At 40.4% G+C, this 27,342-nt stretch overlaps 2 protein-coding genes and 1 long non-coding RNA gene across 4 annotated transcripts in view; 2 read left to right on the top strand and 1 right to left on the bottom strand.

The window, feature by feature from the left end:
* LOC131996710 (uncharacterized) overlaps nucleotides 1-4,334 on the bottom strand; it is a 329,687-nt gene extending 325,353 nt beyond the window's left edge. The window contains exon 1 of the long non-coding RNA XR_009397943.1: nucleotides 4,278-4,334. This is a non-coding gene — a long non-coding RNA (uncharacterized LOC131996710). The remainder of the gene's footprint in view (nucleotides 1-4,277) is intronic.
* Nucleotides 1-27,342, top strand: part of LOC106080881 (basic-leucine zipper transcription factor A) — a 433,190-nt gene that overhangs the window by 275,660 nt on the left and 130,188 nt on the right. The window lies entirely within an intron of this gene.
* On the top strand, nucleotides 13,932-15,405 carry LOC131996708 (uncharacterized). The gene is made up of 2 exons (XM_059366479.1): nucleotides 13,932-14,709; nucleotides 14,780-15,405. The coding sequence occupies exons 1-2, from the start codon at nucleotides 14,050-14,052 to the stop codon at nucleotides 14,837-14,839; spliced, it is 720 nt and encodes a 239-aa protein (XP_059222462.1). The 5' UTR covers nucleotides 13,932-14,049; the 3' UTR covers nucleotides 14,840-15,405.

Raw genomic sequence — 27,342 nt, 5'->3', positions numbered from 1 at the left:
AGATTTAAATGCGAAGATAGGGAAGGAAGACATTTTTGGTCCAACAATCGGAAAGTTTAGCCTCCACGAGATGAGGTCCTGTAATGGGTTGATGGTTGGAGGTCATCGTAGCCCAGAGGTTAGCATGTCCGCCTATGACGCTAACGCTTGGGCTTGACTCTTGGCAGGACCATCAGAAAATTTTTCAGCTGTGGTTATACCCTCCTAATGCTGGTGACATTTGTGATGTACTTTTCCAAGTAAAAACTTCTTCCCAAAGAGGTGTCGCTCTGCGGCACGCCGTTCGGTCTTGGCAATAAAAAGGAGGTCCCTTATCATTGAGCTCAAAATTGAGTCGGACAGTAGTCATTGATTTGTGAGAAGTTTGCCCCAGTTCCTTAATGGAATGTTCATGGGCAAATTGGTATTGGGTTGAGGGTGATAGATTTCGCCGCAGCAAAAACATGATAGTTAATAGCATCAGATTTCAACATAAAAATATTCACAATGCCGCATGGCTGTCACCCGATCAAAACACGAGGAACCACCGTGTGGCAATCCCATGACAGCCGGTTGTACGTACCGGATTGACCCGATGGAGTTCCTCATCGGCAAGGGTTGCCGCCACAGTGTATACCACACTGCTACAACAACAACAACAACGAGGAACCAAATTGATCACGTTGTGATAGATGGAATGTATTCAGCCAGTGTGTTAGATTTACGATCGATCCGTCGAGCGATGATAGGTTCGGATCAATACCTTGGTGCAGCAAAGGTTCGCACCCGTTTGAGCATGGCGAGGAAAGTATGATCTGAAACTGCACGAAAGCTCGACATTAAAAAGCTGCAAACACAACAGTTGGCAAAGGTAGACTCCACTCGACTGATCCAACTGCTTGATGAAAGCACTCCTTGTTCCAATGATATAGTGGCGCAGTGGCAAACTATTGCCCACTTCATGGAAAATCCCTCGAAATCCGTTCTTGGGTACCGGAAGCCTCCCCCAAGAAACCCATTGTACGATCGAGACTGTCGAGATGCTACCGAAACAAAGAATGAGGCAATCAGTAGCAAGGCGCCGGACAAAGGAGAGGTATCGGGAAAAAAGGAGGCGACCGTAGCGCAGAGGTAAGCATGTCCGCCTAGACGCTGAACGCCTGGGTTTGAATCCAGGCGAGACTATCAGAAAAAATTTTCAGCGGTGGTTTTCCCTCCTAATGCTGGCAACATTTGTGAGGTACTATGCCATGTAAAACTTCTCTCTAAAAGAGGTATCGCACAGCGCCACGCCGTTCGGACTCGGCTATAAAAAAGAGGCCCCTTATAATTGAGCTTAAACTTGAATCAGACTGCAGTCATTGATATGTGAGAAGTTTGCCCCTGTTCCTCAGTGGAATGTTCATGGTCAAAATTTGCAAATTTTGAGAAGCGTCTATTCCGCAGAAAGCAAAAGGAAATAAAAAGGCCCGAGTACAAGCGGATTAAGATATACAGGAGAATGAAGTCCGGAAATTCTACCAAAGAATTTAACAACAAACCGATGGCTTTGGAGGCACCGTAGCGCTGGTTATTCCCTCCTTATGCTGACGACATTTTTGAGGTACTATGCCATGTAAACACTTCTCCTCAAAAGAGGTGTTGCACTGCGGCTTACCGTTCGGACTCGCCTATAAAAAGAAGGCCCCTTGTCATTGAACTTGAAACTTGAATCGAATTGGCGGCGAAGAGGATACTGCAGAATCAATCCCTGATGATGGTACAGAATGTTTACCTCCGAGTCAGTATGAGGTCCAAGTAACAATGACCCGACAGAAAAATAACAAGGCAGCAGGAGCCGACGATTACCCGCTGAACTATTTAAGACCGGCAACGACACGCTGATAAGGCGTATGCATCAGCTTATCTGCGCGATCTCGCCAGAAGAACGCATACCCGATAATTGGAGCCTCAGCATTCTATGTCCCGTACACAAGAAAAGAGACAAGATGGAATGTGCCAACTACGGAGGAACAAGTCTCCTTCCCATCGTGTGAATACTGTATTAAAGATTAAAACCTAAAGTCAATGAGCTAATTGGGCCCTATCCATGTGGCTTTAGACCTGGTAAATCCACCCAGGACCAGATATTCACACTGCGCCAAATCCTGGAAAAGACCAGAGAAGGACAAATCAATACCTACCAACTCTTTGTTGACTACAAGGACTCTTTCGATACCCCTTTACGTTCAAAGGTATTTCAAGCTATGTCTGAGTTTGGTATCCCTGCAAAATTAATAAGACCCTGCAGAATGGCACTTGCTGATACGCTTTCCTCAGTTAGAGTAGGAAAGAATTTCTCCGAACCATTCCATACCAGACGAGGTTTCAGACAAGGAGACAGCCTATCGTGTGATCTCTTTAATATCCTGCTGGAGAAGATTATACGAGATGCAGATGTGAATTGGCACACTAATCACAAGAGAACACATACTACTCGCCTATGGCGACGACATCGACATCCTAGGTCGGTCATTGGAAGTAGTAACTGCAGCCTTTGAAAGAATCAAAAGAGAGTCAGTAAAAATGGTCTGACAATAATTGGAAATAAAACGAAAAGGATGGTTTCCACACCCAAAACGCCTTATACAACCGAGCAGAAAGTTGGGAACCTCAACGTTGAGATAGGCAGTAACTTTATTTACCTCGACACTGCCGTAACCGAAACGAATGACACCAGTTTTGACATAAAGCGAAGAATAATACTGGCAAACAGATGCTACTTTGGACTAAGTAGGCAGTTTAGAAACAAGGCCACCTCTCGACAGACGAAGATTACACTATACCAGACACTGATACTATCCGTGTTGTTATATGATTCTGAAGCATGGGTACTTGTGAAGCCAGATGAGGCAGTGCTTGAAGTATTTGTGAGAAAGACTCTTCGTAAAATATATTGGCCGCTTTGCGTTAATAGGCGTCGTATGAACCACGAGCTATATGACGACGATAGCATAGTTACACGAATCAACCGGGTACACTAAAACCGGGACGACCAAAAGCCCGATGGAAAAATCAAGTGATGGGAGACACCTCGAAACTTAGTGTTAGAGATTATAAAATGAGCGCAGAAGATCGAGGCGCTTGAAACGCTATTCTACGTTCGGCTAGTGGAGCAAATGTTCTGTCATGGCCAATTCAAGTAAGTAAGTTAGGCTCTTCGACATTCCTTTTCATTATGTCCCAGATTGTTTCACATTTGAATGAAGTTGCCATATAGACCGAACACCCGAGTTAAGGTTTAGGGTCCATAAATTATGCACAATGGGTTACGGTAGCCCAGAGTATGGACAAGATCGAAATTGGGCACAGTGACCCCTGTTAAAGTCTTCAACATCCTAGCCCTACATGGTTCAGATCGGTCTATATTTGGATATAGATGCCACATACACATACCGATCTCCCGATTTAAGTTCTTAGCCACATAAAAGGTGTATTTTTTAGCTGATGAATTTGGTAAAATGAGTTGGGTTAAACTTTTAAATAGCCCTTCTGGATACGGTAGAGATCGGACAATATTTAGGTTCATAAATAAATGGAATTTTTACCGTATTGTGACGAAGGGTGGTTGACATATAATAAGAGGTGGCAGGTATCCAAAGTTCAGCCCTGTAAAGCCCTATAAAGCATCCATATATTTATAATCTTATCCACAGGATGGCCACAGTGCACAGAGGTTGGAATATCCGCCGATGACTGGGTGTGTTGAAAAACAATAAAGCGATTTTTAATGGGTAATATTTGTTTTTGTTTTCTCTAATCCCGAAATATAAAAGGCAAACCTCGTAGTTTGTAAGTCTGCATTCTAATTTTACCCGCTTTTCTGTTTTTTTTTTTTTGTTACATTTTTCTAGTTACACAGAGCCCCTGTATAAGAAAATGCCTTCGCTATATCTATGGAGAGAAAGTTTTTTATGTGCTACGTTTATGACCATTTTCATTAATTTCATTGCGGACCATTATCTATCAAAAACAAATAGTGTTGATTAAATGCTGCCTTTGATAAAAATCATAAAATGTTATAAAAATTATCCAACGAGTCTCTAAAATGTTTTATGTTTGACATTTTTGCAAAATTGCAATAAAAACTTTTTGATATCATAGATAATGATTTATTTGCATATTTTCAGTTAATATCACAAAAATGACATTAAACCCTTTTTTGGACTTATCCATAATAGCCCCCCCCCCCCATAATAAGCACATTATTAAACATAGGCCATAATATTGGGCAAAAGTTCATAAAAATAGCAACTTACCACATTAACCAGAAAATATCTGCACGAAATGGTCTACCATCCATCAATGTGGTATCTGAAAACATAAAATAACCAAAATGAAATTCGGTAATAAAATCAAACTCGAAAAAAAACAAGAAAATACAAAAACATTTTAGAAGATCAGAAAGCAATTTACTACTTGGACCAAAATAAACTTATTTTCAAAGCTACAAATAACACATTAAAAAGTTATTTGCTTGTTTATGACAACGCATCATTTGGGGCCAACAGCAAAATGATCTGGGGGGAAAAAGGGGGGCTCTTTAAAACTTATGCAATTCGCCAAAAATTTAATAACCTTAATTTAATGACTTTTGTCACCAACATCACCATTGCCATCATCATCATCATCGGTAGCATCAGCAACATCGCCATCAGCCAGCTGGCATTGTTGATACAAAAACAATTTTGGAAAAATAATCAAACAAAAAAAAAAAAAAGGCCTGGAAACACCCACTCACGTATGGAAACTTTTCATGGTTTAGGGTGACCAGGAGCAGTGATGCCAATGAAGCAAACAAAAAATGTCAAGTGTGTACGGGCTGAAGCTTGGAGCTGCTTTTACTGATTAGAACTTCTGAAAACTCAAGGGTTCTGACTACATTTTTATACAGCTCTCAGTATCACATTTTGGCTAGATCTTTAAGGACACGAATGTGGTGTTTAACGCAGATGCCTGCCATCAAGGCTCAAGCCTGCGTGGCCCAAGGGTGAATACAATGCGTCTATCAACGCCCCCACATGTGGTAACCCACACATTAGTACTAATTTGATCCCACGTATTTGGACGTGTGCAACTCCTTGCTTAGGAGCGAAGCACTGACCAAAGCTCCTTCCGATCTATGGGTCAAGGCACCCGATGGAAAACGCAACTCCACGCCGAGCTTATGTTCTACCCGCAATTTGGGTACAAACCACAGCCAACACGTTGCTCCCCACTGGCGCCTCACCATTGCCAGGCTAAGACCGAAGTTCCAGAGGCTCCTGACACCCATGGTACCAGATTAAAGTCTGCGGTCAGACTTCGTAGCCTTAAATGATTTCTACCAGTTGAACCCTAAACAGTTCCGGATTGGTCACCTGGAAGAAAGAAATCGCCCTTAGCCGACCTAAAGCCAGCATATGAAAGTATGCACCAAAACAACATATATCAGGACGATATACACAAACATAAACAGGACACGGCAGCCCTCACGGGCTACACCACACACATCCGCTCCAACATGGCACTCAACAATCAACGCGTGAGGGTGGCCTCACGGATGACCGAAAACGACCACAAAAGCTACGGGAAACAACGATGAGCAAACGCCACAGCATCAACTTGGGCAAGGCAGGTGTCAGGCCATGTCATGCGCGGCACCAAATCACTCGGTTGCACCAGTTCATCAACACCTCGTCATTGATAACTAGCGTGTATTCATGCCTCAACTAAGTCTTGCCCGTCTCCTAAGAAATACTTCCCGTGAAAAGGTGGTCAGCCTGGCAATAGTCGTCTCGTCTTCAAGGTCCCAACTTAAATTCCACACCACCTCACTAATCCCCATGGCGTCTAAATCTCGAATGTCTCACGGATGACCGAAAACGACCATAAAAGCTACGGGAAACAACGATGGGCAAACGCGGCAGCATCAACATGGGCAAGGCAGGTGTCAGGCCATGCCATGCGCGGCACCAAATCACTCAATCGCACCAGTACAGCAACATCTCGTCATGAATAACAAGCGTGTTTTCATACCTCCACTAAGTCTTGTCCGTCTCCTAAGAAGTACTTGTGTCCTAAGAAGTACTTCCCGGGAAAAGGTAGCCATCCTTGCAACAATTGTCTCGTCTTTAAGGTCCCTACTAAAATCCCATACCGCCTCGCTAATCCCCATTGCGTTTAAATCTCTAATGTTTGCATACTACGGGCATTCTGTCAGTACATGCCTCCAGTCCTCAGGTCTCCCACAGTCGCACAAATCAGTCGCGCACAAGTTCCTCTGATGCAAAAATGCATTAAAGAAGCCGTGTTTCATCAGTATGAAGCCCAGACTTAGGCCGGAGCCAAAGTCCGCGTGGTGTCGTACGAACGTCGCGTCACGAATAAATTCGTAAGTCACGCGACCATTGTCATTGTTCGTCCATCTAGTTTTCCATCTAACATCCTAACATCCCCATCTGCCAGCTCAGAAGCAGTGAGCCAATCCTCACGCACTAATCGAATTCCCTTTTTCATACTATACAGAACGGCCATGGTTCTCACGAGTAAATCAAGCGGGGGTGCGCCAAGCACTTCCTGTAGTGTATCTGTCGAAACATTCCTACACACAGGCAAGCAAGCCAGCATTGCCACCCTCTGACAAGAGAGGGTCTTCTTTCGTCCTAAGATTGTCGCAGTAACTCCATGTCATACAGGCTATCCATAAGATGCGCAAGCCACAAGTAGACCACCATATATGGACCGAACAGCGCGACGACTAAGACCCAATAACTTCTCACAACTCGCTTAACCATTCAGCTACTCCAGTGATCTTTTTCTTCACCCGTTCCAAATGGACAAGGAACTGATGCCCCGATACGATATTGAATTGCTCCTCATTCGATCGGACGATTTCAGAAGGAGTACGACTCGAGCACACTTCCACGTACGAGGGAAATAGTCCACTTCGACACATCGTGTGAGGATCAAATCGAAATGGTCAAGCATAGCCTTCCAGATGCTTTTACACATCTGTCCAGTCATACAGTCCATGTCAGTCCCATGGATCATCTCTGTTGTCCTGTACAAATCTCCTAAAGTGATCTTCCTCACACCTAATCAATAGTTGCTTGTACGTCCTCAAATTGCTAAGGTAGTCATTTCGGCATGAGACAAGATCCTCAGCATTGGAAGTTCTGGCTCTTTGGAATCGCTTCCTCAGACGTCTGACGTTCCACCGCATAGTTTCCAGATTACGGGTCCACCACTTGACCTTACTTGGTATCGCCTTTCGACGTCTGCCAAGGAGCACATCATTCATCGTGATCATCCATTTGTCTACCTTATCAATTTGGTCATGTATGGTCAGAGCCCTAAAGTCGTCTATAGGCAATGCTGCTGTATTCTCCCTAAAACTTCCCATATACAAGTCACAGTTCACGTCTCGATCCTTGCAGCACTTGGATCGCTATAGCTTACCACCGTACAGTCAAAGTCGCTGTCATCTACAATTATCGCTGAGTCACCCCCGTTGTCAGTAAAGACTCACACCCCCCCGCAATTCTGCAACACTACCATCCACTACATACAGTTCCTGTACCAGCGCGACCGAGCAATCAGTGCTGCGCATGACATGACCTAACTCCTGCGTAATCGCTCTAGACCTCTGGCAATTGATTAAAATTTAATCCCCATGACGATCCTTAATACATAGCGTTCGTCCTAGCCGCCAAAGCAGCATAAATCGGACAGGCCGCAAAAGATAATCAATTCTTGCAATTCCTGCAATGAACGGGGTTCGGACAGACCGAAGCCACGTGTTCACCCAATCCACAACGCCGGCAGACATCGAAACCCATGCAACGGCGGCATGTGAAGTCCTCATCCTGCATACGGGCGGTGACTTAGGCCACTTCACATACGCTCCCACCTCACACAATATATACGTCACCCTCGGAGTAAACTCCTGGGTGACGTTGACAGCGTCGCCCTCAGGCTTCCAAGGTGCAGAAGCAAATCGAATCGACCAACGGAAAACGTCCTCTCTCATCGACTCCTGCAGCTCTGCCTCTGGAACTCATCAGGAGTTATAACAGCATGCACTCCGCCGTCACGAGTCGGACGAACCCCGAGAACCCACACCAAGTGTGGAGGTCACCTCCTCCATCACCTTCTTGACGACCTCCGCAGAAGTTTTCACCGCCTTCCCATTGCCTTTCACCAACACCGACCACGTCTCCACCGGCTTCGCAGACGGCAAAGACGGGATGGCAGCGACAGCGCCCACCCACGCTGCCCCTACCCACCAACGCGCCGCGAGCAGCCATCGACTCGTATGCACACAAATTCCTCTTAAACATCTCGTTATCCAGCATAAGGCTCATGAGAAGCTCCCCATACTGTCCAGCGTACTGGATAACCCTCCTAGCCACAGCATAACTAACACCTGCCTCATGTACAGTCTCCACCAAGGCATCGGTCACCTTTTTCATCTCCCCCATGCTTCCCCAGCCGGCACAGACGGGATGGCAGCGACAGCGCCCGCCTACGCTACCTACACTCACCATTGCGCCGCGAGCAGTCATTGACTCGTATGCAAACAACTTCGCCTTCAACGCCTCGTTATCCAGCATAAGGCGCATGAGGAGCTTCTCATACTGTCCAGCATACGAGATAGCGTTCCTATCCACAGCACCACTAACACCTGCCTCATGTACCGACTCCACCAAGGCTTCGGTCACCTCCTTTACCTCCCCCAACAGTGACTCCATACTTCGTCAAGGGTGCAAACATCCGCCTGCGAGCCCTACTCTCCCGCCCTGCCTTCCTCAGAATCAAAGCCCCATCAACGTCATCTCCCCTGGCAACGCCACCAACCGCAGCAACGCCACCAACCGCAGCAACGCCACCAACCGCAGCAACGCCACCAACCGCAGCAACGCCACCAACCGCAGCAACGCCACCAACCGCAGCAACGCCACCAACCGCAGCAACGCCAACAACCACCGTACTGGCACAAATACTAGCGCCATGAACCACACCAGCTGCACCACTTTCTCCTTCGCACCGGCACACTAGGTGAACTCAGCTTAAGGCGTTTGCTCTCCTCCCCACCACTCTCACTGGACAACAACTCCATTGACTCCTTCCTCATCCTAGCCTCCCGTCCAGCATGGGCCACCGAGAAATCGGTAATAATCGCATCGTCCGAAGACACCCCCCTTGGTACACACCCCATCTTCTCTTAACCATCACCTTCAAAAATCCTCCTCTGCATAGTCAAAAACACTCCTCTGTCTAACCTGTCTCAACTGGTCAAAACAAATACTCCAAGAAATTTACCCAAAAAACGTCAATTTCACTTTCACCTTTGTCACAACACTCTACTCACACCATCCAGTCGCTATGACATGTGCCATATATCTTAAATACTGTGGCCTTTTTGAATATTCTGCTTTTTGATGTAGATCCTAGGCATCGAGAGCTTCCTTCCTTTCTTAAAAAATTTTAAATGGATGTGGTTCTGTTAGTGGTATTTTTGTTGTTTTTTCATTATTTTTTTGATTTTATTTTTAGATCTTTTCTGTTAAGTTGTTACTAATCTCGTAACAGAGAGATGCTAGATATGAGGGTTTGTGTCTCTGCTAGTTAGAGTTAACTACTTCAAGAACATTAAAACTTCTCTGACAAGTGGTGTGTTGTCGTTAAGCGGTACGCCTTTCTTAAACGGCATAAAAAAACAGGTCATTGATATGTGAGAAGTTTGGCCCTTTTCCTTAATGGAATGTTCATGGAAAAATGTTTTTTATTTAGCTCTTTTAAAAAATCCTCATAATTTGAATTTCCTTAAAAATTTCCTTAAAACTTAATTTTGCTAACGAATCAAATTTTTGCGGAAAATTTTTCCCAAAAATTGATAATAATTTGTAAATAATTGCGATATTCTAAAAATGGCAACACTGGCCAAAACTTTGTAATGCCCAAGAAAGCCCGAAATGAAATAAAATACCAAAGTTTATCTACTTCCCTAAAAATTCCTGGCTCCTGCTAACGATATCAGACGACAAGCAGTGCTTGTTAGGAGATGGATGGATGGCTGCCTAAATGGATAGATGGATGGATGGCTTTGTCCTGTTAAGCAAATCATCCCAAAAATTCTAATTTCTTTTTGTTGCTATGTTAATGTTGTTTTTGTTGACGTATATCCTCCACCTCCACCTCCTCCTTCAGCTCCAGCTATGCCTCCCACTTTAAGAATAACAACTGTTTTGGGGTGACAAAACGAAAACACATTACTTGTGTTTAACATTAATCTTAACACTTAACCTTAACGCCAAGACCGCCAACGACACCCCAACACCAATGCCAAGACAAATTCTTCACGATTCACTCCACCCAAAAAAAAAAGTTTTTTTCTTTCCAAACAATGTCTCTGCCATACCACCAGACTTCAAACAACTGTTTAATGTATGTATGCGTGGGTGGGTTTGTTTATGTTTATGTGTGTGTGTGTTGGTGCGTGTGCTTTTGTATATTAAATCGATTTTTATAACATTTTATTTTTGTTTGGTCAATAAAACTCACTTTTACAGTTTCCCACCCAATTTGACAATAAACATCTATACGTCGATTCCCCAAAGATGGCCCTGTACTTCAGTCACTTCATGGTCTGCGGAAACTTGGTTAGAGAATTTGATACTCGTATAATGGCCACTTCCTGATTCAACTGCAATAAAAATCCTGATGACATTTTGTGGAAGAAACTTAGGCAAAGTACTAAAATCCATAAAAATGAGAAATGGCATTGGGGTGGGAGATGGGTTAGCTTGGGCTAAGGTGCGAAATATTTGAACAAGACTGGGGTAAGGACACAAGCATGACCTATGTAAGGTGTGAAGCAATAAATTATAAGGAATGCAGTGTAAGGCTATAAGTTGGGAAGAAGGTGTAACTCAAAAAGGAATGAATGCTGGTTTAATGAAAAATTAAATAGAATTTATTTCTTAAAAACATTTTCATTAAACGAATATTCGAAAAATGCCTACCAATGTTTATCATTATTAAAAACAAAACACAGGTCAAATCCTGGGAGTCCATCACCATATATTCTGCAAAAAATTTTTACGTATGCAATTAGTTGAACGCCAAGTGCTTATTTTCTGTGAAATCATGCAAAAATTTAAGCTCCTAGTGACTCTAGTCCTTGAAGATCTAGAAATCATTTTATATGGAAGCTATTGGGTTGCCCAAAAAGTAATTGCGGATTTTCATACAGTCGGCGTTGACAAATTTTTTCACAGCTTGTGACTCTGTAGTTGCATTATTTCTTCTGTCAGTTATCAGCTGTTACTTTTAGCTTGCTTTAGAAAAAAAATTTTAAAAAGTATATTTGATTAAAGTTCATTCTAAGTTTTATTAAAAATGCATTTACTTTCTTTTAAAAAATCCGCAATTACTTTTTGGGCAACCCATTATATCAGATATAGAGAAACTTGAACCGTACTTTGCACAGTTGTTGGATGTCGCAACAGAACACTAAGTGCAAAATTTCAGCCAAATCGGATAACAATGGCGACTACTAAGGGCTCACGATGTCAAATAGGGAGACAGGTTTATACTGGAGCTACTATATAAGGTAAGGCCCCGGATGGGACCATACTTACCTCCGATGTTGAAAGTCATAAGAGAATACTCCGTACAAATATTCTGTCAAATCGAACAACAATTTAAGCTGCTTCTACGGGCTCTTCCTTACTTCTTCTTCTAACTTCAATTGGCCATTACATGAAATTTTATTCCTCTAGGACGAACAGAAAGTGACCAGTTCGGAACTGTTTAGAGTTCAGCTGCAAGTATTTGAACTACATGGTCAAACCAGAGCCCTTAATCCTGCATCAAGGTAGTCAGAAGCCCTTGAACCTTGGATTCCAACCGGAATATGGTGAGGCCCCAGTTGTGAGCAACGTGGTGGCTGTGGTTTGCACCTAAAATAGCAGGAAGAACAGCTTTTGCTCGGTGTGGTGTTGCATACGATCAACCTGGTGCAGTGACCTAGACATCGCAAGAAGTTTTAGATGGTGCTCCCCTTCTAACGAAGGGGGAGATCACATCCAAAGAACGTGGGATGGAATTGGTGCTCAGCCGTAGCTAGCATGACTGAGTATGGAGGCGTAGCACAGAGGTCCGATTTTCAAAATTTTATTTCAAAGAGATATCTCTTCCAGTTCTCACAAGGCATATTATACACTCCACCATAGGATCAGGGTATACTAATTTCGTCATTCTGTTTGTAACACCTCGAAATATGCGTCTAAGACCCCATAAAGTATATATATTCTTGATCGTCGTGACATTTTAAGTCGAACTAGCCATGTCCGTCCGTCTATCTGTCGAAAGCACGCTTACTTTTGAAGGAGTAGGGCTATCCGCTTGAAATTTTGCACATAAGCTACTTATTGGCGTAGGTCGGTTAAGATGGTAAATGGGTCAAATCGATACACCGATCTTGGGTCTTGACTTCTTCAGCCTCTAGAGGGCGCAATTCTCATCCAATTTGACTGAAATTTTGCACATAGTGTTTTGATATCAATTCCAACAACTGTGCGAAGTATGGTTCAAATCGGTCCATAACCTGATATAGCTGCTATAAAAACCGATCTTGGGTCATGACTCTTGAGCTTTTAGAGGCGCAATTCCTATCCGATTTGGCTGTAATTTTGCACGTGGTGTTATGGTATTACTTCCAACAACTGTGCGAAGTATGGTTCAAATCGGTCCATAACCTGGTATAGCTGCCATATAAACCGACCTTAGGTCTTGAATTCTTGAGCTTTTAGAAGGCGGAATTCTTATCCGATTTAAATGAAATTGGGCACATAGTGTTTTGATATCACTTCCAACAAGTATGGTTCAAATCGGTCCATAACCTGATATAGCTGCCATATAAACCGATATCGGTTCTTGACTTCTTGAGGGCGCAATTCTTATCCGATTTGACTGAAATTTTGCACGTAGTGTTTTGATATCACTTCCAAAAACTGTACTAGGTATGGTTCAAAACGGTCCATAACCTGCTATAGCTGCTATATTAACCGATCTTGGGGCTTGACTTCTTGATCTTTTAGAAGACGCAATTCCTATCCGATTTGGCTGTAATTTTGCACGTGGTGTTTTGGTATCGCTTCCAACATTTATGCGAAGTATGGTCCAAATCAGTCCATACCTTGATATAGCTGCCATATAAACCGATCTGGGATCTTGAGTTCTTGAGTCTCTAGAGAGCGCAATTCTCATCCGATTTGGCACAAATTTTGTACAACAGCTTCTCCCATGGCCTTCAACATACGTGTGCAATATGGTCTGAATCGATCTATAGCTTGACACAGCTCCCATATAAACCGATCTCCCCATTTTGCTTCTTGAGCCCCGAATCGGGCTATAGCTTGATATAGCTCCTCGTCCTCCGTCCATACTCATTATTCTTTGTTTGCCTAAAAAGGGATATTGCGCAAAGAACTCGACAGAGGAGAGCCCGGCCGAACTTAGCACGCTCTTACTTGTTTTTTACTAGTTTTAATTCGAAGGACATATACATAACCTTCAAAGAAGCCGGTTGTTTTTTTGTGCAGCTCCAACTATTTCGCATGTTAAAAGCGATAGAATAAATCTCGCAAACCGTTTTTACTGAAATTTGGATCCGTGTACCGTATATATTCAATGACGAAGAAGGCAAAGTAAAACAATCGGAGGTTAAGCAGCAATTTCACATTAATTTAATCCAATTATTCGCGGAATGAGTTAGAAATTCATTGGAAGTACTCCAGCCCAACTAGTACTACAATAAGCATTCAACAAACATCAGCTGCGCTCTTTCCTCAAACCTGCTGTTCGTAAGTCTATTATATCGTAATCGATTACATTGTAATTGTGGAACCATATGGTATTTTACAACCTTTTATTTGGAACTTATTTCGCGCCTAAAAATATGCCAACAATTTGATCACATAATTTCTGTTGTAACTGGCCTATTGCGATTATTCGATTTTATCGTATAAACTGTTATCGAAACGGATGGATAACAATAGTCATACACCCAATATTCATACACCCAAGAGGAAATTATCTGAAACTTCACCGGAAAAGAAACAAACTATTAAAAAAATGAATATTGAAACAACAGACCTTATTTCCATTATTAAAAACACTATAAATTCCAACCTCGATGAAAAACTAAAAAATCTTCCAACAAAGGACGATATCGAAGAGATTAGGAAAGAGATTACCTCGGTTAGTACACTGATAAATTCACTGCAAAATGAAAACCTCGAGCTTAAACAAAAGCTAGACGAAGTTACTAGAGAAAATAATGAAGTTAAAAGACAAATAAACTGGTTAAAATCTCAAATCAAATGTACTAAATTATTTATAAGGGGTCTCCCCACAAATAAATCAATTTATAAAGCAGTACAAAATTTAATACAAAATGACATGGGGATCAAACTAAAAATAGTAAATGTAAGAAAGATCTATGAACGATATAATATGATGTCTGCTTTAGTCGAATTAGAAAATCAAGAAGCAGTTAATGAAGTGCTGAGGAACACGAAAAAATTAGCTAATACAAGAATAACTATTGAGAGAGATATGGAGCCAATAAAACAACAAAAGAAGAAAAAACTTTTGGATATTAAACGGAAGCTTCTAGCAATAAATAAAGACCATAAAATTGTTGTAAGGGAAGACAGAATGAGAGTTAAGGATAAATGGTTCATGCTGAATAATAATTTTAAACTGGTTGCAGGCAAATATGATGGAATTGATGAACTGGAAAAAATATATGGCGAACAAATTAAAGAGCTGACAATTCATCTAAGCGGGAATCTAATGGAATCAAAAAACTGAAATCAAATAATTCATTATCAATCAACAACGAAAAAAATCAAGTTACTACACACATATCTATTATTTCATACAATGTAAATGGATTGGAAAACAAATATATTTACCCATCATTCTTTGAGTACATAAAAACCCATGACATATTTATACTAATCGAAACACATTTAACTGAAGATAAATACGAGTCTGTAAAAAAATATTTTCAAGGATTTACTTTGAATTTTGAAGCAGCAAAGCGTTTTAGCAGATATGGTAGAGCAACAGGAGGTCTTATACTCGGCGTAAACACACGATTGAAGTGCATGGGAATATCTTCATATACATTTAGGATTGAAGAAGCAAACCTGCTTAAAATTGCAACTAGTGAGGTTTGTTTTACATTAGTACCGTCCTATTTCAGACCAGCGTGTTGGGATATGCAATTTGAATGTATCTCAAACCTGTTTCTATATAATGATGTTGTAAACCCAATTGTAATGGGAGATCTAAATGCCAGAATCGGAGAGTTTAAACAGGAGATTGATGATTCGTTTATTTTGACTTTTCAATCGGGTCTAGAAAGTAGAAATTCAAAAGACAAGATAATCAACCGCCAAGGAAGGCAAGTAATAGAATTCATGACTGATAATAACATGCTAATTCTAAACGGAAGAACTAAAGGAGATGAAGTTGGAAACTTTACTTTTATAAGTACAATTGGAGAATCAGTTATAGATATATGTGGAGTATGTCATGAACTTTTAAATAATGTGGAACTTTTTAAGGTTGATAACAAGGCTTGGTCTGATCATATGCCCATAATAATAAATATAGCAGTCAAAGGAGTTACCCCCAAAACAAAAACCATGAATCTTTTACCAAAAATTCAATGGATGGATAACCGGAAAAGGGAATATCAAGAAAGATTGTCGATTGAGACAAACAAAATTGGAAACATGGAATGTATAAAGTTAAGCGACTTAACGGAAGTGATAAAGGCTTCGGTTGGGAAAGCTGAGCGGCCTTCGAAGAATTATGTCCCGAAACAACAGTGGTATGATTCAAGATGCAACAAAGCACGAGAAAAGTGCTTTAGGTTGTTAAACACATATAGAAAAACTGGTGAGATTGAAGAAAAAAACAAATATTTAGAGGCTCAAAAACATTATAAGATTATTTGTAAAAATAGCCAAGAAAACTATTTTCATAATGTGATTGAAAAGATTCACACGGCAAATAACTCGAAAGAATGGTGGCGTTGGATAAGGGAAGTCCGAAATCAAAAATTTCAAATTGGCAGTAACGTAACGGCAGATGAATTTAAAAACTACTTTATGCACCTATTAAATCCAATTCAAGTTGTTGCCCCTATTCAATATGCACCTCCCTTTAGATTAAACCAATATTTAGATGAACCTATATCAATAGCTGAGTTAAGAGAAACACTGCGTAAGATGAAAAACAACAAAGCTCCAGGCGAGGATAGAGTGCCTTATGAGTTCTTTGTGAATGCAACGGATGAATTCCAGAATATATTGTTAACAAAGTATAATAAGATACTAGATGGTGAAAGCGTTGATGAGTCATTTAGTAAATCTATTATATATCCAATATATAAAAAAGGGAATTGTGAACAACCCAATAATTACAGAGGAATTGCTTTCTCAAACTGTATTGCAAAGATAATGATGGGGATTCTTAACGAGCGTTTATGGAAATGGGTAGAATCTGAGAATGTTTTGAATGAATTTCAAGCAGGATTTAGACGAGGCTACTCCTCATACGATAATATATACAACTTGTCTGCAATAGTAAGTCTTAAACTAGACGAAAAGAAGAAAGTCTATGCATATTTTGTAGACTTTTCCGCTGCTTTTGACAATGTGTCCAGACAAGCCCTAATTTATAAATTATTTGAACTGGGTGTCTCCTATAAATTTGCTAAGCTTGTAGAGAACTTATACGCTAATACACAGTACGCTGTATGGACGGGGGAGGAAATGTCCGCATATTTTCAAACTAAGGCTGGCGTAAAACAGGGATGTTTGCTCTCACCCTTATTATTTGCTTTATACATCAATGATTTGCATGATAGCCTGGAGGGAGGACTGCAGTGTAATGGTATTAATCTGAGGATTTTACTATACGCAGATGATATTGTGATTATCTCTGATGATATAGAAACAATGCAAAGCATGATTTACAACTTAGAAATCTATTGCAAAAAATGGAACCTTTCAGTCAATATGGCAAAATCGCAGATGCTAATTTTTAGAAGAGGTGGAAGATTAAGCTCTCTCGAAAAGTGGTGGTATAAAGGGGAAGAAATTAAAATTACCTCTGAATTTAATTATTTGGGAGTAATTTTTACTCCAAAGCTGAGTTTTCAAAAACATGTAGAAAAGAGAAATTTGCAAGCAAAGATTGCTCTTAATACGACCTGGAATCACATAATGAAGGAGAACCGAATCAGTCTACGTATGAAATGGAAGGTGTACTTAGCCGTTTGTAGAGCAATACAGAGCTATGCATCTCAAATATGGGGCTTTAGACATTTTGATGAAGTAGACAAACTTCAACGCTTTTTTATGAAAAAAATTTTACGGCTGCCGAAAAATACGCCAAATTATGTACTGATGTTGGAAACTGCTGCTGAAGAAAGCCATATATATACGATGGGATTACATTTGAAATATATAAATAACGTTTTACTACATTACCATGATAATCGGTTGCCAAAGATGCTAACGAGAGCATTAATAGAAAGGAATTCGTTTTGGGTGAAAGATTTGAGAAATATAGCAAGAGATCTAAACATCAATTGGCCTGAATTGCCGAATATTTTCGTCCAATGGAAAACTTTCAGCATTGAACTGCTAACGGCTTTAAAATTGAGAAACATCTATGGTAATATTCGAAATAAAAACTCAACAGAACGGTTTTACAAACATCTGGACTATAATAAGGGGCTTTCATATATAACAGATGAGAATCCGTTAGATAACATCATATGGATTCTAAAGGCGCGAGGTGGAATGCTTAACCTAAACGGCAATTTATATGGTGTGGAAGATAACCTTAAATTATGTAACCTTTGTAATATGCGGGCTATCGAAAATATCCAACATTTCGTAGGTGTATGCCCAGTGCTAAAAGAATTTCGAATTTTGTACTTTGGCAAAATAGTACTAGCTGATCATGAAATGATCAATATATTGAATGGACAACGACAGGATGATTGGAGCAATTTGATTAAATACATAAAATGTGCAATGAATTATAGGCACTATTTGATACAAGAATTAAACTAAACACAAATGTGACAGACGTTTAATGCAAAAAAAACATTGTCTAAGTTTAACTATCTTTATTAAAGTTAATCAAAAAAAAAAAAAAAAAAAAAATACAAGCAATGAATATTATACTTATATAGTTGAATTTTGTTTAATAAAGATCTAATCTAAAATGAAAATGAAAAAAAATTCGATTTTCTACCACTGTCCGTTGGTAGACGCATTATTATCACCCGGTGTTTAGAGCCCCTGCAGGATTAGCCCTAAACTGTAGGTGACTACGAAAAACGCCATCAGGACTTGTACCTCAGGCCAACAAGCCACCGAACTAATGACCACGCATAAGTTTCATCCGCCTACTTCAGCGTCCCGCTGACCAATTGCCACAATCATGCCATGAGTAAGCCCAGGTAGCCAAGTACCCAGATTGTCATGTCCGTGAAGATAAATTTAAATATAACTTAGCCAAGACACAAACCTGACATTTTCACAGAGCTATGTTATGTGATTAACAGAGCACTGTTAACTAATTTTCTTTTATATTTTAAATAAAAAAAAAATTTTTCGCACTTTTTCACCTAAGATATTCTAAAATCTTTTGCTAAAGAATTTATCTACAACTATAAAATGCTTAATAATAACCAAGCCCTCAAACCTCTATGCCACAAAAAAATTTTTGCAAGACCTATATGAGCCATTTTTAAAACGGCATTGCAGTGAACTCGTCATAGATAGGTGATACAAACTAATACCAGAATTAACCCCAACCAAGAGCTTTTAGAATCAGAAGTCCCCATATTCAAATTATATTTCAGCTCGGAGAAATTTCGCCCCAAAAGTTATATTTGAGTTTAACATAATGGCCCACTGTGCTGGACTGGTCATAGATCACTTTTCAAATTTCAAAGAAAACGGATAAAAAATAAAGCATTTATGGGTTTCAGACCCTTTGTGGGTAGATCGGTCTATAAGGGAGTTATATCCAAATATAGTCTGATATACAATAAAACAAATTTGGGTCGGATGTTACGAGGCCTAAAGCCAATCACGGTTTTAAGTTTCAGCAAAATCGGATAAAAAATAAAACTTTTATGGATAAAAGCTTTTATCGGATAAAAATATAGCATTTATGGGCTTCAGCCCCTTTATCGGCAGATCGGTCTATGTGGCAGCTATATCTAAACATAGTCCGATCTGAAACATATTTGAGTCGGATGTTACGAGGCCTAAAGTTACTCACGGTTTTAAGTTTCAGCAAAATCGGATAAAAAATAAACCTGTTATGGGCTTTAGACCCTTTATCGACAGATCGGTCTATGTGGCAGCTATATCTAAATATAGTCCGATCTGAACCATATCTAGGTCAGATATCGGGAGGTCTAAAACTATTCACGGTTTCAAATTTCAGCAAAATCGGATAAAAAATTGTCAGAGGTGGCTTTCCCCTCCTAATGCCGGCAACATTTGTGAGGTACTATGCCATGTAAGGCTTCTCTTCAAAGAGGTGTCGCACTGCGGCATGTCGTTCGGACTCGGCTATAAAAAGGAGGCCCCTTATCATTGAGCTTAAACTTGAATCGGACTGCACTCATTAATAGGTGAGTAGTTTGCCCCTGTCCTTAGTGGAATGTTCATGGGCGAAATATGCATTTGCATTTACAGTCCGATCTGAACCAAATTTCAAATCGCATAAAAAAATAAAGCATTTATGGGCTTTAGACCCTTTATCGTCATATTGGTCTATATGGCAGCTATATCCAAATATCGTCCGATTTGGGTCGTTCAAGAACTTAACCAGCGTGCATCAAAAAGACGTATCTGTGCCAAATTTTAATTCAATGTCTCAATTTTTGAAGGCTGTAGAGTGATTACAGCAGACGGACGGACAGACGGACAGACGGACGGACGGACAGACACACGGACATCGTTAAATCGTCTTAGAATTTTACGACGATCCGAAATCCGATACTTTGTAGGGTCGGAAATTGATATTTCGATGTTTTGCAAACGGAATGACTATCCTATGGTGGTGGGTATAAAAATATATACTGTGCATCGTATGGCGACTGCAACAGCAATTGAGATATACATGTACGGGTTCACATACAAACCCACTTGGGTGCGGTCCAATGCTCTTTTTTCAAATTCGTCCAATTTGTAAACCCAACTGGCCTCCATCAACTTATTTGTAATGGTTGGCTTTATTTGATCTTTCAATAAACATTATTAAGCCCATTTTGTTTAACTTCTCCCGCTTCTGAATTTCAACTATTTTCTCCCAGTGTCTCGAAACCAAGGGTAAATGAATGTATAGTTGTCCTTTCCTCCACCTCACATGTCATATCCATAAAGAAACCTGAACAACGAAATTATCGTAGTGACAACCATAAACACACTAAAGGAAATAAATTATCAAGCAGAAGAGAACGGCCATCGGAAAGCAAATGACACATACACTCCTACGAATACAGACAGGAATACAATTCAGAGGGCCGCCGGGCCTGATTTAAGGTAGGTAGGTAAACGGCAACAACAACGAGAAATAACTTTCGAAAGACATTTACAATGCAACACCATTCATATTCATTTACCATTCACAGACAAACACAATAACGCACTGGGAAAGCCAAAGGAAATGTGTACATGTACCCGGAAATTTAGTCTCGAAATATAGGCTATGAGAATTTTATGAAGAAGAAAGGGAGTAGGTGTTTGTGTCTGTGTGTGCGTATGTGCGCTTGAGTAAAGGTAACAATGAATTAAAGTAGAGTACTTTGTTGTTTTGGGGGAATTCGGGCGAAGGATGAGGGCATACAGACAGGCGAGAAGGGGAATAGGAGGCGGCAAGTCATTTACAAGTACCTCGTAAAAGCCATGTTAAGGGACCATTGTTTGCATAGAAACCCAGCATGTTTTTGTACCTTCAAGTACAAACGTACGCCTGTTTCAATCGTTTCGGCAAAGAGCAGGGACAGAGCAGACGATGACGTAATGAATGCGTGTTGGTTTTCACATTCACTTTTCAGTTTGAGTTTGGGGAACAATAAAGATTTTCGAATGGTTCTTTTTGTTCTTGCTGGTGCCTTTTTTCCATTTGGTTTACTTTGCTCCACCACAAACCGCCGTCATACGTTGGTTTACTGAAGTGAGTCCTGCCGAGCCATAAACGGATGCAGTGGTCATTGTTTCAGGATGGAGCACAACTAGGATTTAATAGACCATAGTCTAGTGTATCATTGTATGTAATTTTGTAAAGGATATCTGCAACTGTTATCCCTTACAAGCAACAGTGGTCAAATGTTAATACTTTATATGAGGTAAGACATGTTTTTTTTTTTGTTGTGTTTTTGTTTTGGATTTATATTTCTGACCCCTTTCATTCCCTGGGGTGTCACACAGCAAGATATCAAAGAAGGCCAACATGTTTTACTTTCAAAGGCATAAGAACGATTGGAGCCTCATGTCACTAGGGATTAAAATATTGTAGATGAGAATAAAAACATTCGTTTAGAATAAAAACAAAATATTGTAGGATGGCTTATAGAAGGGGGTTTGCCTATTTTTTAGAAATTTTGCATAAATAATAAATCTTAATTTTGAATGGAGTGAAAGCGACTTTAATGTAATTAGCTACAAAATGTCTCTGAAAATTCTTATTTAAAAAGCATATAAGAAACAAAATTTTTTTCAATATAACAGAAATTATCATACTAAAAAAATTTTTCGTTTATTTGATTTCAGGTAAGTCAACATTTCGATACCAATAACGCAGTAAGTGATATTCATATTTCTTTTGATGAAGAAGGAACAAAAAATGCTTGCGATATTTAAGAACTTTAAACAGCTGTGGCCACAAAATAGTGCTCCCATATTCAAATTGGTAAAAGTTTTATACTTAAATGCTTCATGGGTGCAATGCCGGTTTGAAACCACACGGTGCGTTTGATTAAAGCATAAAAAAATTTAAAAATTAAAAAAAAAATTAAAATTAACAGAAAACAAAATGTATTTTTAATTGAATCCAGTTTTTCTTTTCAATTAGCTTTGTTATTGGATTTTGTTTTTTAAAATAGAACAAGTGAAAGCGTGCAAAGTTCGGTCGGGACGTACCCTCCACCATGGTTTGCACTTGTCGAGTTCTATGCGCGGTATCTCTTTTTAGGCAAACAAAGAATATTGAATAAAAACTGTTATGCTATTGGAGCTATATTAAGTCATAGTCCGATTCGGACCATAAATGAATGCTGAACGTTGTAGAAGTCATTGTGTACTATTTCAGTTCAGTCGGATAATAATTGCGCCTTGTAGGGGCTCAGGAAGAAAAATTGTGAGATCGATTTATATAGGAGCTATATCAAGCTGTAGACCGATTCAGACCATATTCGATATGTATGTTGAAGGTCATGGGAGAAGCCGTTGTACAAAATTTCAGCCAAATCGGATGAGAATTGCGCCCTCTAGAGGCTCAAGAAGTCAAGATCCCAGATCGGTTTATGTGGCAGTTATACCAGGTTATGCACCGATTTGCGCCATATTTAGCACAGTTATTGGAAACAATAACAAAACACTTCGTGCAAAATTTCAGTCAAATCGAACGAGAATTGCGCCCTCTATAGGCTCAAGAAGTCAAGACCCAAGATCGGTTTATATGGCAGCTATATCAAAGCATGGAACGATTTGAACCATACTTAGCGCAGTTGTTGGAAGTGATACCAGAACAGCACGTGCAAAATTTCAGTCAAATCGGACGAGAATTGCGCCCTCTAGAGACTGAAGAAGTCAAGATCCCAGATCGGTTTATATGACAGCTATACCAGGTTATGTACCGATTTGCGCCATACTTAGCAGAGTTTTTGGAAGTCAAACAAAACACCTCTTGCAAAATTTCAGCCAAATCGGATGACAATTGCGCGCTCAATTGGCTCAAGAAGTCAAGTCCCAAAATCGGTTTATATGACAGCTATACCAGATTATCAACCGATTTGAATCATAACTAACACAGGTGTTGGAAGAGATACCAAAACACCACGTGCAAAATTTCAGTCAAATCGGGCGAGATTTGCGCTCTCTAGAAGCTCAAGAAGTCAAAACCCAAGATCGGTTTATATGGCAGCTATATCAAAACATAGACCGATTTGGTCCATTTACGATCCCAACCGACCTACACTAATAAAAAATATTTTTGCAAAATTTTAAGCGGCTAGCTTTACTCCTGCGAAACTTTGCGTGCTTTTGACAGATAGACGGACGGATGGATGGACGGATGGATGGATGGATGGACAGATGGATGGACGGACAGACGGACGGACATGGCTAAATCGACTTAAAATGACATGATGGTCAAGAATATTTATACTTTATGGGGTCTCAGACGCATATTTCAAACAGAATGACGAAATTAGTATACCCCCATCCTATGGTGGAGGGTATTTGTCTATAGAAAAAAATTTATTAAAATTTAATCTTAAGAAGAAATTTAATTGAAATTTCTGTTTGATTGTTCTTTAAGTCGAGCTTAATGGCCAATCGAATGCAACACTTAAAGGAGAGATTGTTAAATGAGTCTTGAAGAAAAGGAATTGCTAGTTCCCCAGATAAGGCAGGATAAATGTAACCCCACTGGTGGACGTGTTTTGATAATTGGGTTGGAACTATATTCGTCCGTCTGACCGGCCTACAGTTAACAACCTGTTATTCGTAGTACTTATAGTTGAGATCATAAGCACAAATCCTATGAGAAATCTCAATTGCTACTACCAGACTGTTCGCTGGAAGCTTTTTTTTACTGAGCAATATATCATCAAACAAACTCCAACTCCCCTCTATGGCCTTTGCATTCATTTTATTCCTTTGTCAACGTGGCAAGCTCCGCCTGTCGACGTCAAAGGTACCAAAATTAATGAATTTCTAATAGATCATTCAGTCACCAATCATATGTTTTTTTGTTGTACCTACATGCTAAACTTCATGCCTCTAGCTCCATCTATGAAAAAAGTACCAAATGGTACCAATTTTGGAACCAAAATACCCGAATAATGAATAGATCACTCAGCCACCTACCATTTAGTTGTAAGTGTTAACTACGTGCCAAATTTTAGACCTCTAGCTCCATCTGAACAGAAAGTACCAAATGGTAACAAATTATGCGTATTTTTAATAAAACATTTACTCACCCATCATATATTTCTAATTTGTACCTACATGCCACATTTCAGACCTATAGCTTCATCTGAATAGAAAGTATCAAGTCGTAATCATTTTGCTACGAAAATTTCAGACCTCTAGATCCATCTGAACAGGATGTAGCAATTGGTGTCAATATTGTTACCAAAACATACAAATTGTACAAAGATTATGGTCACCCATCATATTTTCTTAGTTTTACCTGCATGCCAAATGTTAAGGCCCCAAGCTTCATCTGTAAAGAAAGTACCAAATGATACCAAATTTGTGACCAACATGTACAAATTTTGAATAGATCATATAGTCACCCATCACATATTTATTCGTTGTACCTACATGCCAAATTTTAGATTTCTAGTTAAACCTGTAAAGAAAGTGCCAAATGGTACCAATTGTACTTTGTACGTACTTTTTCTCCCGTTACCAATACTTTTTTTCCTTTTTTTTCTTTTGACCCTCATCCTTGTGCACCAGATGTCTTCCAAGCAAAATTTCAAAATTCGACATCTATCCATCCGCCCTGTAAAAAGTTTACCCATTTCGTACCGTTTTGGTACTTTTTGTAGTACCTAAATAAACAAATTTCCAAAAACTCTTATAAGCACATAGGTTGCCATAGTGTACCTAAGTTCCAAAATTAAGAGCTTTAGTTCTATTTACAAAAAAGTACCAAATGGGGTACCAAACGTACTATTTCTCCCACTTCCGGCACGATTTGCCATCATTTTTTTACCAAACCTTACTTTTTCGAGACGCTATTTAATTGGAGCCCACGAACATAATTCTAGTCATTTTTGTTCGCGCTGGGCAAATATGTACCATTTCGTACATTTTGGTACATTTTAGTACCTAAACGTACGAATATCACCAAATCCAGCCTTATCCCGTGCCTATTAGGCCCGCGCCCGGAAGCTCCCCCTGGCTTCGATTATACTTCACGAACGTTTAAAATAAGCAATTCTTATCCGATTTGTACTGGAGACGATTTTGATTTTCAACAATAGTCCCAATAGGTGGAAAATTTTTAATTTTAGTATGACTTCTAACTAACGTAGCGAGTATAGCGGGAATCAGTCTAAAACCTGATATAGGTTGGGTTAGGTGGCAGTCTGCCATCAGACTCACTTAGATGCTTTCGTCCATTGTGATGCCACAGGAACGGAAGAAGGAATATGCGTTCTAGTTCCTACCGTTGGACCATCCAACTCGCTTTAAAAAGCCCAATAACTTGCGAATGTTCACATCCACTAAATCAGACCGGTTCTCAAAGAAATGAGAACCTAAAGTAGAACTCCTTCTAACTGCAAGTGTGGGACATACACACAGAAGGTGTTCTACAGTCTCCTCTTCTTCGATGTCCTCACAGCTTCTGCAAAAGTCGTTGCTGGCAACCCTCAGTCTATCAACATATTTTCCGATTTGGTAGTGACCTATCATGGCGGACACAATGACTGAAATGTCTGTTCCAGTCAGTGAAAACAAGTTAAGATTAAGCCACATATTTCTGGAATGCTCACAGCCCCCTCTTTGTGACAATCTATCATTAGATGCCCTTCGGGCCTGATCCTGAAAACTTAGCTTACATGTCGCTAGTGGCATACCCACAGATTCCAGTATCCCCGGAATGTGTAGGGTAGTTCCTAGTCTCGCAAGCTTGTCCGCTTTACAATTCCCTGAGATATCTCTGTGGCCCGGCACCCAGATCAGGTGAATTTTGAACTGTTCAGCCATCTCGTTGAGAGATCTGCGACAGTCCAGGGCGGTTTTGGTGTTCAGAAATACGTTCTGCAGTGATTTAATGGCTGCCCGGTTGTCTGAGTTGATATTTATGCCTATCGTCGTTATGACATTATATCTTAGCCATTCCACCACTTCCCTAATTGCAGGGATCTCCGCTTGATACACACTGCAGTGGTCGGGTAACCTTTTCGATATAACCAGTTCTAGATATAACCAGTTCTTAGAGTACACCCCAAAGCTCACCTGGACGTCTAGTTTGGAACCACCCGTACAGAAGTCTATATAACTTCGATTACCAGGGATATCGTAGTTCCAATCGGTTCTATCAGGAACAGTGATACATTACTTTTTACCAAAAAGCGGCTCAGGTAGGGTGTAACCCACACTGCCTAGAACATTGGACATTGTATCAAGTATCACACATCGTGCGTAGACGCCAATTGCCACGTCATCAGCATACGCGACCACTTCAACACTGTCGGGAAGGGCTGTTTCAGTGGATTTGCCTTTACTCTATGCATGCTGCTGCCGCGAAAGGCGATCACCAAGGATTTTTGGTCTAAGATAGGTTTTCATCAACCTCTCAAAAGTCTTCAGCATAAATGATGACAGATTGATAGGACGAAAATCGGAATTTCGGAATGAATCTGACCTTCGGGTCCCTCCATCCCAGACATATATGACATGCTAATACAAGCAGAGTAATCCTAAGCCAAGGAACTAGTCTATCAGACACTGCTTGTAATTCAACCGGTGATATATCGTCAGGGCCTGGCGACTTAAAAGAGTCGAATCTTATTATCGCCCAAAGAATTTTTGGCTCAGACATAAATTCCCTAATAACCTCCGAGGAATACAGTGACAATCTCTTCTGGCCCCACGTTGTCCCTTGGAGAATTTCGCGGGTGTTTCTCCACTAGACATTGTCCACACATTCTCTGACTTCTGAATACACCCCACCGTAATAGGTCTCGAGGACAGAATCCTCCTTAGTCTAGAGGCCTCAAATGTATCCTCCACGGAGCTACAGAATTCCAGGATTTGTTCTGAGCCTTCCTTAGCTCACCCTTTCGTAGCTCAGCCTTATAGATGTCCCAAACGTGTGGTGTTCTTGTGGCTTTCGCTTTGTTGAAGGGTTTCTGCAGTCCTTCCTTAGACCAACCAGCTCTGGGGTTCACCATGACGGTAGCTGTTTGCCCCTAGGCTTGGCGCTAGGACATGCTGATACAAGCGAGTCATTCAGGGCCTTCGTGATCCACTTGAACACAGG

The sequence above is a fragment of the Stomoxys calcitrans genome, chromosome 4 (genome assembly GCF_963082655.1).
Source record: "Stomoxys calcitrans chromosome 4, idStoCalc2.1, whole genome shotgun sequence".
Lineage (NCBI taxonomy): Eukaryota > Metazoa > Arthropoda > Insecta > Diptera > Muscidae > Stomoxys > Stomoxys calcitrans.
This window is presented reverse-complemented; position numbering and strand designations above follow the sequence as displayed.